At 40.2% G+C, this 15,765-nt stretch overlaps 1 protein-coding gene across 1 annotated transcript; it reads left to right on the top strand.

Moving 5' to 3' along the window:
- The first annotated feature begins 11,805 nt into the window (after window positions 1-11,805).
- On the top strand, window positions 11,806-14,156 carry CXCL10 (C-X-C motif chemokine ligand 10). The gene is made up of 4 exons (XM_027087596.1): window positions 11,806-11,935; window positions 12,450-12,576; window positions 12,807-12,896; window positions 13,328-14,156. Exons 1-4 carry the CDS (start codon window positions 11,875-11,877, stop codon window positions 13,359-13,361), a joined length of 312 nt encoding a protein of 103 aa, XP_026943397.1. The 5' UTR covers window positions 11,806-11,874; the 3' UTR covers window positions 13,362-14,156.
- Window positions 14,157-15,765: the final 1,609 nt, after the last annotated feature.

Below are 15,765 nucleotides of genomic sequence, written 5' to 3'. Positions count from 1 at the left end.
AAAAAAAAAAAAAAAAAAAAAAAAAAAAGAATGAAATTAGAACACTTCCTAACACCATACACAAAAATAAACTCAAAATGGATTAAAGACCTAAATGTAAGACCAGACACTATAAAACCTTTAGAGGAAAACATAGGCAGAACACTCTATGACATAAATCACAGCAAGATCCTTTTTGACCCACCACCTAGAAAAATGGAAATAAAAACAAAAATAAACAAATGGGACCTAATGAAACTTAAAAGCTTTTGCACAGCAAAGGAAACCAAAAACAAGACAAAAAGACAACCCTCAGAATGGGAGAAAATATTTGCAAGTGAAGCAACTGACAAAGGATTAATCTCCAAAATTTACAAGCAGCTCATGCAGCTCAATATCAAAAAAACCAACAACCCAATCCAAAAATGCACATTAAGACCTAAATAGACATTTCTCCAAAGAAGATATACAGATGGCCAACAAACACATGAAAAGATGGTCAACATGACCAATCATTAGAGAAATGCAAATCAAAGCTACAATGAAGTATCACCTCACACCGGTCAGAATGGCCATCATCAAAAAAATCTACAAACAATAAATGCTGAGAGGGTGTGGAGAAAAGGGAACACTCTTGCACTGTTGGTGGGAATGTAAATTGATACAGCCACTATAGAGAACAGTATGGAGCTTCCTTAAAAGACTAAAAATAGAACCACCATATGACCCAGCAACCCCACTACTGGGCACATATCCTGAGAAAACCATAATTCAGAAAGCGTCATGTACCACTATGTTCATTGCAGCTCTATTTACAATAGCCAGGACATGGAAGCAACCTAAATGTCCATCGACACATGAATGGATAAAGAAGATGTGGCACATATATACAATGGAATATTAGTCAGCCATAAAAGGGAACGAAATTGAGTTATTTGTAGTGAGGTGTATGGACCTAGAGTCTGTCATACAGAGTGAAGTAAGTCAGAAAGAGAAAAACAAATACCATATGCTAACACATATATATGGAATCTAAAAAAAAAAAGGTTCTGATGAACCTAGGAGCAGGACAGGAATAAAGACACAGATGTAGAGAATGGACTTGAGGACACAGGGAGGGGGAAGGGTGAGCTGGGACGAAGTAAGAGAGTAGCATTGACATGTATACACTAGCAAATGTAAAATAGATAGCTAGTGGGAAGCAGCTGGATCGCACAGGGAGATCAGCTCGGTACTTTGTGACCACCTAGAGGGGTGGGATAAGGAGGGTGGGAGGGATACGTAAGAGGGAGGGGATATGGGGATATAAGTATGCATATAGATGATTCACTTTGTTATACAGCAGAACCTAACACAAGACTGTAAAGCAATTATACTTCAATAAAGATGTTAAAAAAATATTTGGGTAAAATACACATAACATTTTACTATCTTAAACATTTTTTCCTTCCTTCCTTCCTCCGTCCCTCCCTTCCTTCCTTCATTTCTGGCTGCGTTGGGTCTTCGATGCTGCACGAGGGCTTTCTCTAGTTGTGGTGAGCTGGGACTACTCTTTGTTGTAGTGAACGGGCTTCATCATTACTGTGGCTTCTCTTGTTGCAGAGCACAGGCTCTAGGCGTGCGGGTCAGTAGTTGCGGCTCAGGGGCTTAGTTGCTCCGCGGCCTGTGGGATCTTCCCGGACCAGGGATCGAACCCCTGTCCCCTGCATTGGCAGGCGGATTCTTAACCACTGCGCCACCAGGGAAGTCCCTGTCTTAAACATTTTTAAGTGTCAGTTCAGTGGCATTAAGTACATTCACATTGTTGTGTACCCATCACTCCCTTGCTTTTTAAAATTAGTTTTATTTATATACACACAGCTCAACAAAGTATTATTTAACTTTAGTTTTGCTTAACTTTATCAAAAGGGTAATCTTTCTGTATTGAATCTCAACATTATTTTACATGACATTCTTTTAGAAAAAGTCATCTGCATATTCTGCAAATAAGTCTTGCCTTTTGTTAGTTTCATTCCTCCCTAAGTATTTTATGTTTTTAAGTACTTATTGTTGCTTCTGTAAATTTTTTATAAAATAACATTAAAATTCTTTTGTTACTGATGTAGAAAGCATAGTACATTGAATTTCTAGGTATCCACTTTGATAAATTCTGTTATATCTAAAACTTAGTAAATGGGGGGTGGGGGGTTTCTATGCAGAAAATCTTCTATGCAAAATTTTATTTCTTCCCTTCCAATTCTTATGGCTTGAATTTCTTTCTTTCTTTTTTTCTTCCTTTGTTTTTTTTTTTTTTTTTCAGGCTAGGACCTATATAGCATAAAGAAGAGAAGTGAAAAATGAGCATCTGTGTCTTGTTTTGTAAATTCACAGTGTACTCTTATCCATCAAAGATAAAACAGGCTACCTAAATAAGCCCTTTCCTAAGAGGGAAATGCTGCATGATTCCAGTCCTCAGTTCCACCAGGAGAGGCATGCTATGGCTGGTCAATGCTGAAGACTAACAGACACATCTGATCACCTGAATAACTACATCATCCAGAGAGAAAATACTATCTGTTGCACCAGGAGATAAGCTGATACTTGGCCAGAGAGCTGGCTATATTTTTGAAATGCTGGCCAGTGAAAACTTCATTTAGACTTTTTAATAATAATTATTTTTTTAATAATCTGTCATCTTTAGAATTCTGTCATACTTTAGAATTAGAGTATCTAATGTAGGTTAGATACCACAGTGCATATTTGAAAGTAGGAAAACTGAAGCATAGATAGACCTGACAGTTTGTCCAAGACCACAGAGCAAGTGAGACACAAAACTATATACTGTTATCTGTAGATTCCCAGCCCATCTCATCATGCCATCAAGTGTGAGAAAAGCAAAATGCTGCAGGATCTGAATATGCATACAAACAGAAGCTATTCTCAGGCTTTGCCAAGCATGATGGTTTTAAGTATACATCACCAGCTTTGCCCTGGTTGTGAATGATGAGACACATCGGTAACTCACAAGCATGTAGCCAGTATTCCCACACTGTTAGCTAAGAGAATCTTTTTGCAACTCAGTCAAAACTATGAAAAGCAAAGCTTTGCCCTCCTCTCCCAGACTTTCCAAGGTGTAATGTAAATCAGCTGAGGGGATTCCCAGTCTACAGAAATCACTGAACTCCTCCAGCTCGCTTTTTAGGAAATTTCCTCTAAGCACATTAGTTTCTCGGAAAAGCTTTTTTTCTGGGCCTGTAACAAGTCTGCTAGGGCAGACTCTTTCTTTTGGCCTGACGCCATAGTTAGAGTCTTAAACCAACAGCAAATAAAACCGAAACTAAAGATGGACTATTTCCTTGATTCCTGTTTTCTTTCAAAACTAGACTCAGATCAGTGAACACTAAAAAGTGAATATGGGCTTCCCTGGTTGCGCAGTGGTTAAGAATCCGCCTGCCAATGCAGCGGGCAGGGGTCCCAGCCCTGGCCCAGGAAGATCCCACATGCCTTAGAGCAACTAAGCCCATGCGCCACAACCGCTGAGTCTGTACTCTAGAGCCTGCGAGCCACAACTACTGAAGCCTGTGCGCCTAGAGCCCATGCTCTGCAACAAGAGAAGCCACCACGATGAGAAGCCGGCGCACTGCAACGAAGAGGAGCCCTCACTCACCGCAACTAGAGAAAGCCTGTGCACAGCAACTAAGACCCAGCACAGCCAAAAATAAATAAATAAATAAATTTATTTTTTAAAAAGTGAATATATCAAAAGCCTGGCAAAAATTAAAATATAAATTTTAAAAGAGTTATAATTTAATTTTTATTCAAGTGATTCAGGTAAGGTTGGCTGTGGATATAACAAGTAATAATTGGCTTCCTGTTGTCTCTATAGTTTGATTTTTTTCTGAATTCTTCTCCACGTTGATCACACTTATAAGGTTTCTCTCCTGAGCAGATCCCTATTCAAAATAAGAGGAGAATGGTCCTTTGTTTTGATTCTGTTTTCACCAGAAAACAATCTGATAACTAATTCAACTTCCCAGGTACTCTGTTACTGCAAAAGTGTGGCTTGGTTATCAGACCCAATCATTCCAGATACTGGAAGGTCTTCGTTATAAATGAATAAACTGGGACTTCCCTGGCAGTCCAGTGGTTAAGACTTCACCTTCTGATGCAGGGGAGGCGGGTTCAACCCCGGGTCGGGGAGCTAAGATGCCACATACCTCATGGCCAAAAAACCAAAACATAAAACAGAAGCAATATTGTAACAAATTCAATAAAGACTTTAAAATGGTCCACATTAAAAAAAAAAGAATGAATAAACTGTCTTTTTAATTTGCATCTTAGATTCTTGTAGAGTTGGTTAGCAGAATTAACTCTTTGAGGACATGTTCACCCTGGACGATTAGAATGTCGTATTTTACATCTTTATGCTTATCCCTTAACTGTTTAGTGTAGTTATAGCTGCTTTTACAATTTTTTTGTCTTTTTATCTACATACTGGCTTATTTAAGTAATCTTAAATCCTTCTTATATATTTGCCTTTTTTTTAAACATTTTTTTAAAATTTATTTTATTTATGTATTTTTGGCTGCACTGGGTCTTCACTGCTGTGCACAGGCCCTCTCCAGCTGCGGCGAGCAGAAGCCACTCCCCATTGTGGCCCACAGGCCTCTCACTGTGGTGGCCCCCCCTGCGGCGGAGCACGGGCTCCAGGCACACGGGCTCAGTAGTTGTGGCCTGCGGGCTCTAGAGTGCAGGCCCAGTAGTTGTGGCGCACGGGCTTAGTTGCTCCGCGGCATGTGGGATCCTCTCAGGCCAGGGCTTGAACCCGTGTCCCCTGCATTGGCAGGCGGATTCTTAACCACTGAGCTACCAGGGAAGCCCTATATTTGCCTTTCTTATTGGCATTCTCTCTTTCCCTTAGATTCTACTTCTTTTCCGTTTAGAGAAGACCCTTCAACATTTCTTGTAGGGTATGTTTAGTATTGATGAATTCTTTCAGTTTCTGCTTGTCCGAGAAGTTTTTTTTATTTCTCCTTCTATCCTAAACGGTACTCTTGCTCAGTACAGTATCCTGGGTTGCAGGTTTTCCGTTTCAGCAGTTTCTGGACCTGTAAAGCTGAGGACCAGATACTACAGAATCCTAACAAGGTATTACCATCCCTAGGAGACTGTGCCAACCTGCCTGACTGGTTGGCTGGCATTGCTCGATACCATTTTTGGTGACACTTCTCTAACTGCATATGTTTTCCCTTCCTGGCCACTTGTCTTAAGTACAATCCATACTTTAAGGTTCATCTGAGCACTCCTGGTCTTAATGAATATAATCGCCTATGAACCCCCATAGTATTTATTGTCTATACCACTCATTTGTCACTGATCATACTGTTTCTTTTGTTGATATTTATTGTTTCATATTTGTCGGTCTTTCCAATTAGAATGCAAGTCCCATCAAGGACAGACAATGGATCTTATCCCCCCCAGTATCCCCTGAGATTAGCCTGGTTCCCTACACAAAGTACAGACATAATAATGAGAACAAGTACAACCCTCCTCATTCTTCTGCTTCCAAAACCACCCACAAACATATATGCCATATGCACTGAAGAGACTTGCATTCCTTCATTCATTCAATGCATAATTGCAGAGAACCTCCAATGAATAATTTAAAAGTGTTTAGGTGTACCACCCTTTATATATTTACCCCATAGTCCTAGGAATAAAGATTTTGACCTATGGCTAGCTGAGAATACCTATATTGATTCTACCTATCTGAATCTATGCTAACTTCTGGGGAAACCGTAGTTTTCTTAGGTTAAACTTGGTTCCTAAAGCTAGAGGAAATAGTAATACCCGTGTCCTAATGTAAAAATGTGATGAGTCAATGGACGTTCTTTCTGAAGATGTATAACTCTTATTTGTGCCGTTGCTTAAAGTCTGGAAAAATTTATACATCTATCCATCCATCCAATACTTACTGAATACCTTCCATATGCCTGGTGATGCTCTAGTTGCTGGGGATAAGCGCTGAATAAGACTGATAAGGTCCCTGCTCTTTGGGGGCTTATATTTGAATGTGAAGAAACAGACATTAAAAAAATAAAAAGTAAACTAAGCAAATATCAGAGAGTGAGAAATGCCAGAGAATTAAAATAAGGTCATGGCTGCTCTAGATTGTTTGGTAAGAGAAAGTACTATAATATTTAGCTAAAATCCAAACATCCAGAAGGAACTACCAACGCAAAGAACAGGGGGAGATACAGAAAATCGCTAGTTTAAAAAAGGCCTCTGTGACTGCAGTATAGTGGTTGAGAGGGAACAGTGTGAGATGAAGCTGGAGAAATCAGTAGCAGCTAGATCATAGAGGACCTAGTAAAACAGCATACAAAATTGGATTTAATTCTAAATATAACTGTAAGTTATTGGAGGGTCTTAAGCAGAGGAGTGACATGATGACTATGGGTTTTTAAATTTTATATTGGAGCATAGGTGATTAACAATGTTGGTTAGTTTCAGGTGTACAGCAAAGTGATTCAGTTATCCATATACATGTATCTACCCTTTTTCAAATTCTTTTCCCATTTATGTTATTACAGAATATTGAGCCCCGTTCTCTGTGCTATACAGTAGGTCCTTGTTGGTTATCTATTTTAAATACGGCAGTGTGGAGACGTCCCTGGCAGTCCAGTGGTTAAGACTCCCACACTTCCACTGCAGAGGACACAGGTTTGATCCCTGGTCAGGGAACTAAGATTCTGCGTGCCGCGTGGGCGCGGCCAAAAACAAATAAATGTGTGTGTGTGTATATATACATATATATATATATATATATATATATATAATGTGGCAGTGTGTACATGTCAATCCCAAACTCCGAATCTATTCCTTCCCCACAACCCTTCCCCGCTGGTAACCATAAGTTTGTTCTCTAAGTCTGTGAGTCTGTTTCTGTTTGGTAAATAAATTCGTCCATATCTTATTTTTTTTTTTTAGATTCCCCATATAAGCGATAGCATACGATATTTGTCTTTCTCTGATGTACATCACTTAATACAATTACCTCCAGGTCCATCCATGCTGCTGCAAATAGCATTATTTCATTCTTTTATATGGCTGAGCAATATTCCATTGTATATATGCACCACATCTATTTATTTATTTTTATTTTTTATTTTTTATTTTTTTTGCGGTACGCGGGCCTCTCACTGTTGTGGCCTCTCCCGTTGTGGAGCACAGGCCCAGTTTCTGACACAGTTGGGGGTCGAGGGTATCCTGAAGCTTGTGTTGGCCTGCTAGTGGACAGAGCCAGGACCCAGCTGTCAGGGTAGGATCTGGCCTGCTGTGGACAGGCTGGGTCTATAGGCTGTGGGATTGTAGTTTTCTTGTGTCTGGTGTCTGTTTCTTGGTTGGTGAGCCTTGTCTAGAAGTTAGTGCAGGTTTACTGGAGGGAAGGGCCAGTGCCTGCCCACTGCTGGGTAAAGCTGGGTTTTGGCCCTCTGGTGGGCAGGGCCATGTCTAGAGGCATGTCTAAAGGTGGCTGTGGACTCAGAAAGTCCTTAGGCAGCCTGTCTGCTGATGGTTAGGACCCTCCAAGACCAGAGGGTAGGTCTGGCCCAGGCTCCTATCAAATTACTGCTTTTTCCCTGGGTCCCAGTGCACATGAGATTTTGTGTGCACCCTTTAAGAGTAAACTCTCTATTTTCCCCAGTCCTGTGGGGCTCCTGAAATTAAGACCCACTGGCCTTCAATGCCAAATGCTCTAGCAGTTCGTCTTCCTGGTGCAAGACCCCCAGGCTGGGGAGCCTGACGTGGAGCTCAGAATTCTCACTTGTATGGGAGAACTTCTGCAATATAATTATTCTCCAGTTTGTGGATTGCACTCCAAGGGGTATGGGATTTGATTTTATCTCAAGTCCGCCCCTCCTACTCATCTCATTGTGGTCCCTTCTTTATATTTTTGTTGTATAAGATCTTTTCTGGTAGGTTCCAGTCTTTTTCATCGATGGCTGTTTTCCAGATAGTTGTGATTTTAGTGTGCTCATGAAAAGAGGTGAGCTCAAGGTCTTTCTACTCTGCCATATTGGCTGCTCTCTGGAAAATGGATTTTTAAAAAGTATGATCCAACTGTACAGTTTTTACAACAGGCATAATTTATATTCACTGACATAAACAGGTTAAAAAGTAAATAACAGAAAAAGATATATCATGCTGACAGTAACCAGAAGAGAGCTGAATTAGCTATATTTAATATACCAGACAAAAAAATTGTCAGTAGAGACAAAGAAAGATAATTTATAATGATTCAGCAAGTCACAACAGTTAAAAGAATATTAAAAAAATGTGGGAGACATCTATATTTCTGATGAAAGAGAAGTTGAGTAGGCTGATGAATATAACCAAGGAATTGTCTAATTGCAGAAATAACAAGGTGCTGAATGATTAAATCTATTTGCAGTGTTTTAAAAATTGCAATAAAACCCAACTCTTAAAGAAACAAAATTTACATATTTTAACACAATTAGAATACAAATATCAGAACTAGGAAGAAATAAATGCCTTTTTTCCCCAGTCACAAAAACCTCAGGATCACAATGTTCAATATAACCTAAACTGGGACTTCCCTGGTGGCGCAGTGGTTAAGAATCCTCCTGCCAATGCATGGGACACGGGTTCAAGCCCTGGTCCGGGAAGATCCCACATGCCACGGAGCAACTAAGCCCCTGCGCCACAACTACTGCGCCTACGCTCTAGAGACCGTGCGCCACAACTACTGAAGCCCACGTGCCTAGAGCTCGTGCTCTGCAACAAGAGAAGCCATCACAATGAGAAGCCCACACACCACAACAAAGAGTAGCTCCCGCTCGCCGCAACTAGAGAAAGCCTAGAGCAGCAATGCAGACTCATGCAGCCAAAAATTAATTAATTAAAATAATTAATTAATTAATTAAACGAATCCAACTGAACATGGTCTGTTTTAGGCAAGGAAACTACCTTTTAAAAATACTATAAGTAAATAAATGTGTATCTATGTGATTGTTTACTAACACGTGTATACCTGTATATATGTGTTTAACATATATATACTACAGCATTTTTCATTTCAGTATGAATTCAGTGTAAGATAGATACACCTTAAACCTTTTCTAGGTGTTTAAGTACTGAGGCATCAAAATAACATCAAAGATGGCTTCAGGGCTTCCCTGGTGGCGCAGTGGTCGAGAGTCTGCCTGCTGATGCAGCGGACACGGGTTCGTGCCCCGGTCCGGGAAGATCCCACATGCCGCGGAGCAGCTGGGCCCGTGAGCCATGGCCGCTGAGCCTGCGCGTCTGGAGCCTGTGCTCCGCAACGCGAGAGGCCACAACAGTGAGAGGCCCGCGTACCGCAAAAAAAAAAAAAAAAAAAAAAGATGACTTCAGCCAATCAAGATAGAATGGAAATCAGAAATCCAAATGAACAACAATGTTCTCTCTGAGAGGCAGCATAACAAAGTTGTTGAGAAAATGGACTCTAGAGCTAGTTACTGGGTAACATGAGTCACTATTTAAGGAGTAAGTAAGTCAATATTCATAAAGCACTTCAAACAACGCCTGGCATACAGTTAATGCTATGTAATACTTAATTAAAAATCAATTAAACAAATAAGAAATATTTTCTCATTAACAACAATCCACTAGCAGGCATCTACCTCAACTCTCCTTTTACTTTGCTATATAGACAGCATCTTAGATGAGAAGTGAGATACTAACAAAAGTAAAATTATCACCATGTACCTTTTTATTGTTTAATGTTGAACTGTTCAGTGCCTCTTCCATCCATGATGTCAGACATTTCCCCAAAAAATGTTTGGCATTTTTACTCACAGTCCAATTTTTATTCTGCACAAACAGCCGTGGGAGGGCCCCTCCACGTCACTGTCTTGCACAAACCTTTCCCTCATCAGAAGAAGGCCTTTTTACTGAGTGAAAGTCTTCTCGGCTCTATCAGTCTCTGCCTCACTTCCGAACCTCCTTCTGAGCTTCCAGTTTCCCCACAGTTAAGTCCACTCACTGACTTACCCACTGGGAAGCTTAGCTCTACCCAGTCCCTGGAACAGACCAACCTGGGATCCAGCAATTTCCACCTCCCCAAGCAACACCTCACTGCTCTGATGACGGATCTCCTGTACGTGAGGTTCCAAGTCTTATGTGTGTCCAGTTTTCAGATACGGGCTTTTATCTTGGCCTCTATGCCAAGCTGTAGGCCAGTATCTGCCAGGTACACTAGTCTAACCCTAGGATGGCAGACCTACCTTTCCCTGGACTATCCCTACATTGCTGCAGCCTAGCTGACTATGAAAAGACCTCCCAAATACTTTCCTAGTTTCCAAGTATCACCTGCATCTGATGCCTGCATTTAGAATAGTATTTCATTTTGTATCCCCTGTTGCCAATCAGTTGCAAAGAACACAACCAGACTATATAACCCTTGGATATTGGTGAACTTCCAACACATGTTACACTACATGAGTATCACCTACTTCTTACTGACGGTGTCAGCCAAGTACTACTGAATGCTAAGATAAGAGGCCAAGTTTCGACCCTATTTGGCCCTATTTGCCCAGTTGAAACTGTGCTTATTTCAGTTATCAATGTTACCAGCTCAAAGGCTAACACTTTTTTGCCTTTGCTTTCCATGTGACATTCTCTTAGAGCTGTACCCGTCTTAAATCAACCTCTCTATTTCCATTCTGTTCTCCCGTCTCTATTTATGCCCCTCTTTTAAGTTTATTTCCTCAAAAAGCATCTTTCGTTTTTTGGCAATAACTCTACTATAGCTACAAATCCTTTCTTTACTCCATTCTGGATATTGTCTTACGATGTTTTCATTCAGGGACTGACTATAATACATGAAACTTGTTTAATAACATACCAGAAATCAGATAACCAAATGAGCAGTGTTTTCCCCAGAAATAATTATGTTGGAAGCTATTCACTTATTCTAATGATGTTATGAAAAATCAGAGCATTTCTGGAATTCCTTGAACCTTGCCAGTTCTATATCTTTGACCTTGTCCAAGAAGACCAAACCTATTACTCTGTAATACTGATCAAACACTGCAGTGCTTGGCTAAACTACTGTTTCCAAAAATTAGATTTACCTCCAGAGGTTGAAAAATTACTATTACTGTGGAATTTTAAAAAATTATCTAGCCTCTGAAAGTATTACCAAAATTTAAAATAAATGTTGGAAGAAAAGCATCATAGTTAGAATAAATGGATGGCAACCTTTGTATGACCTAACATAGTTATCTAACCTTGAAGATTCTTCTTCCACATATAAAATGATTTCCTACCTTCTTACAGAATTGCTGTAGAAATAAAACGAGAAAGTACACAACATCTCTGAAACCCATAAAATGTGAATAAATGTGAGATATTCCTATTTGTGCCTTACTCCTGCAAATTTAAATGGATTCAAAACAAAATATTAAGGCTTACTTGTTTTAAAACTGTGTTTAAGACTTTAACTTGAGTTAAAGTTGACATTTGCATTTTTCAGGAGGTGCGAGATGAGAATCCAAGCTCCATTTTTTTAAAAACTATTTATATTTGCAGTAAAGTTATGTTTTTCAAGAAGCAGCTCATGATTTAGAAAGTGAAACGTAGCTCACTCTTACTGAAACAAAGGAAGTGCAGGGAAATTCCATAACTCAGAAGCCACAATAAATACAAATAGTATCTTTGATTCTGCAACACGGGACTTCCCCAAGGAACAGACACAGGTTTTCCTAAGTCAACTGTAATGTTATCCAATCAGAGTTGGAGAGGGAAAGTGCCTTTGCAAATAAATACTGCAACCTAGCCCGATGTTTTCAGAGACACTCCTCAACTGTTCAGGCAGTCTGAGCCTACTACAGAAGAACCTTCAGTTGCAGCACCATGAACCAAAGTGCTGTTCTTATTTTCTGCCTTATCCTTCTGACTCTGAGAGGAACTCAAGGTAAGGAACTTCAAGGGATATTGAATTTGTAAGATCAGAAATAGGACTGGGTATAAACTCTTTAAGTGCAGAAATAATGTATTTGCAAAAAGTTTTACAGCCTGCCTTTTAAATGAAGGGTAAATGAGCAGAGATTCCTTCTGGTCAGAGTTTACAGTCAGAGAAGCAAGTGGAATAAAAGAAAGAGAGAAGGAGGAAGGTGGGAGTGAAGAGGAAGAGGGACAGACAGAGAAAATGTGAGGGAAGGAGGAGAAAGAAGATGAGACAGGTATCTCCTTAGTTAACTTAAGTAACTATATGACCTGGGCTCAAGGGTATGATCTTACAATCAACAAGTTGCAATTCCATTCTTTCAGAGAATCAACTAATTAATCATACAGAGCTGTATGATCACAGATTGAGTATGTGATTACACAGAGGTACAGGTTCAGCTAAGTACTACCCAATCCACATTAAATGCCTAAAATGAAAACTGCGCTAACGTCGTCTGCTGTACCTGTTTCTTTTCCTGCAGAAATACCTCTCTCTAGGACTACACGCTGTACATGTATCAAGATCAGTGATCGACCTGTTAATCCAAGGTCCTTAGAAAAACTTGAAGTGATTCCTGCAAGTCAATCTTGCCCACGCGTTGAGATCATGTGAGTAAAATCCCACCTAATGATCACCTCCCTGGTTGCAATCATACAATTAAATACATGATGATGATTACAAAAATCAGTAAAGGGTTTGTGATGATTCTAAGACTTCTGTACAGCAAAGGGGAACATCTAAAGTGAAACCTAAATGTCTGACTTTAAAACTGTATATTCCGTCTGTTTTATTGGCCCAATATTGTTTTAAATATTTTCATTCCTATTTACTTCTATAGTGCCACAATGAAAAAGAACGGGGAGAAAAGATGTCTTAATCCAGAGTCTAAGACCATCAAGAATTTACTGAAAGCAATTAGCAAGGAAAGGTAGGTTTGCTATTGCTTGCAGAAGAACTGCTCTTTTAAGAAATGTTGATCTTGTGATGTTAGAAATATCTGCATAGGGCTTTCCTGTGGAATTCTTGGCTGAAAACGGTGTTACCACCATGCTTCCACTACCTCCCTCTATTTATATACTGAGGTGTCACCTTGTGTGGTATCAAAAGTTACCCTGATTACTGTCTAGAAGTGTCAATAGGTCACTTTAACCTTAAAGCAGAGCTATAACTATCCAAGCAAAGATGCCAAATTTCCCCCAAGCTTTTCCTGGCCTTAAAAAAGCATCCCGTGTAACCCACAATCATTGCGTAGCAGCAGGAGAGCTAACCACCCACTTCACCTATCTATGAATTCAGCATGTTCCAAGCAGAATTCAGACTGAAGTCAGAGTCATTTACACTCTCCTTCTCTTCTTACAGGTCTAAGAGATCTCAGACACAGAAAGAGGCATAATCACTGCACGACCGATAAGGATGGACCACAGAGAAGCTATTTCTGCCGTCATTTCCCTACACACAGTATATGTCAAGCCCTAATTGTCCGTGGATTGCAGTTCTCCTAAAAGGTGACCAACCACAGTCACCAAATTAGTTGCTACTTCTCCTGCAGGGCGGTAGATGGCTCATCATCCTGAGATGTTCGGTAGTAACTCTGCCCTGGCACTATACCATAAGCTATGCTGAGGTGCTACGTTCTCCGTGAGTGTGCCAAGCCCTAACCCTGCTACTGACAGCTTCCTCACCTTTTCTATCTTCTAAAGGGGGTTATGAAGGGGCCTACCCCTCTGGGCTTCTCAGGGATCTTAGAATCTCAAATAACTAAAAGGTATTCAAAGCAATAATACAATCTGCCTTTTAAAGAAAGATCTTTACTCCACGGGCTTCTACTGCCATCCCTCCAAGGGGCCCATATTCTTCCGGGTGTTATATACATAATTCCAAATACACAGAAGCAGCTAGAAGTATCTGGAACTGTATGTGAAGATAGTATTATTTAGTCAAAGACTACACAAAGTAGAATTCTTAGATGTATATGTTTCTTATATTGTTTTCAGTGTTTATGGAATAACTTGTGTAATTAAGTACTGCAATGGGAGAAATTTTAAAATTTAAATACATGCTGCATGTTATGTAAGACAAATATGCTGAATGCTTTTCAAAATAAAAGTAATGTTCTCTCCTAGACATATTAAGAAAGATTATTTAACTGTTTCGAGACCAAAACATAATAAAGTAATTATAACTACGATGAAGTGTCTGGTGGGTCATTTGGGACATTTATTTCATAAAAACCTTAGACTGGAGAATCCGTAGCCTAGAGAAGAAGGAAGGATGGGTAGAGGACAAATGAGTTTTAGGATTACCATATTCCTTCCAACTACAGTCTCCTGGAAGGCCCATCATACAGGAGTCCTCCAGGACTTATGTGGCGTAACAGAGCTTGGCCTGAGCTTCAGATCCTTAGAGCCAACTTTCTGTGAGACATTTGCAACTCAACATCCCATGGAAACATCAAACTCCAAAATGTCTTAAATTAATTCCTCCTTCCCCCAGATCTATTTCTCCTGCTCTATTCTATAGACTAGTTTAATAGCACCATCATCCATTCAGTTCCCCAAACGAGAATTCTAGGAGTAATTCTACACTCCTTCTTCTCCCTTGCCTCCCATATCCAATTTGTCATCAAGAAGGTATTTGCAATGCATTTAGTTAGCAAATTATTAGTATCTAAAACGTACAGAGGGGACTTCCCCGGTGGTCCAGCGGTTAAGATGCCACGCTTCCAATGCAGGGGGCCCAGGTTCAATCCCTGGTCAGGGAAGTAGATCCAACACGCCACAACTAAAAGATCCCGCATGAGGCAATTAAGACCCAGCGCAGCCAAAATAAATAAATAAATAAAATATTTTTTAAAAAATAAAACATATAGAGAACTCCTATGAATAAAAAAGGAAAAGACAGCTAGCTGAAAAACAGGAAACAAATGAATAGGAATTTCACAAAAGAAGAAAACACAAGCCCTTAACATATGAAAAGATGCTCAATTTCATTAGTAATCAGGGACATGTACTTTCTCTTTTTATTTTTTTTTAACGTTTTTATTGGAGTATAATTGCTTTACAATGGTGTGTTAGTTTCTGCTTTATAACAAAGTGAATCAGTTATATGTACACATATATCCCCATATCTCTTCCCTCTTGCATCTCCCTCCCTCCCAACCTCCCTATCCCACCCTTCTAGCTGGTCACAAAGCACGGAGCTGATCTCCCTGCGCTATGTGACTGCTTCCCACTAGTTATCTATTTCACATTTGGCAGTGTATATATGTCCATATATACACTATCACTCTCTCACTTTGTCCCAGCTTACCCTTCCCCCTCCCCATGTCCTCAACTCCATTCTCTAGTAGCTCCGTGTCTTTTTTTGTTTGTTTGTTTTTGGGTTTTTTTTGCGGTACGTGGGCCTCTCACTGCTGTGGCCTCTCCCACTGCGGAGCACAGGCTCCGGACGCGCAGGCTCAGCGGCTATGGCTCACGGGCCCAGCCGCTCCGCGGCATGTGGGATCCTCCCGGACCGGGGCACGAACCCGTGTCCCCTGCATCGGCAGGCGGACTCTCAACCACTGTGCCACCAGGGAAGCCCTAGCTCCATGTCTTTATTCCCATCTTGCTCCCAGGTGGTTCTTCATGACTTTTTTTTTTTTTTTAGATTCCATATATATGTGTTAGTACACGGTATTTGTTTTTCTCTTTCTGACTTACTTCACTCTGTATGACAGACTCTAGGTCCATCCACCTCACCACAAATAACTCAATTTCATTTCTTTTAATTGCTGTGTAATATTCCATTGTATATAT

This window comes from Aethalodelphis obliquidens, unplaced genomic scaffold, assembly GCF_003676395.1.
Source record: "Aethalodelphis obliquidens isolate GAN/ISIS:26980383/991018 unplaced genomic scaffold, ASM367639v1 scaffold59, whole genome shotgun sequence".
Lineage (NCBI taxonomy): Eukaryota > Metazoa > Chordata > Mammalia > Artiodactyla > Delphinidae > Aethalodelphis > Aethalodelphis obliquidens.
Note: the sequence above shows the minus strand (reverse complement) of the source record. Positions and strands in the feature narration are given on the sequence as shown.

What these genes read in the sequence shown, in the direction of transcription:
- CXCL10 (XM_027087596.1), top strand. Translation starts at nt 11,875, where the DNA reads ATGAACCAAAGTGCTGTTCTTATTTTCTGCCTTATCCTTCTGACTCTG. An exon ending in GACTCTGAGAGGAACTCAAG is followed by an intron (nt 11,936 to 12,449) that starts GTAAGGAACTTC and finishes CTTTTCCTGCAG; the next exon opens with AAATACCTCTCTCTAGGACT. An exon ending in AAAGCAATTAGCAAGGAAAG is followed by an intron (nt 12,897 to 13,327) that starts GTAGGTTTGCTA and finishes CTCTTCTTACAG; the next exon opens with GTCTAAGAGATCTCAGACAC.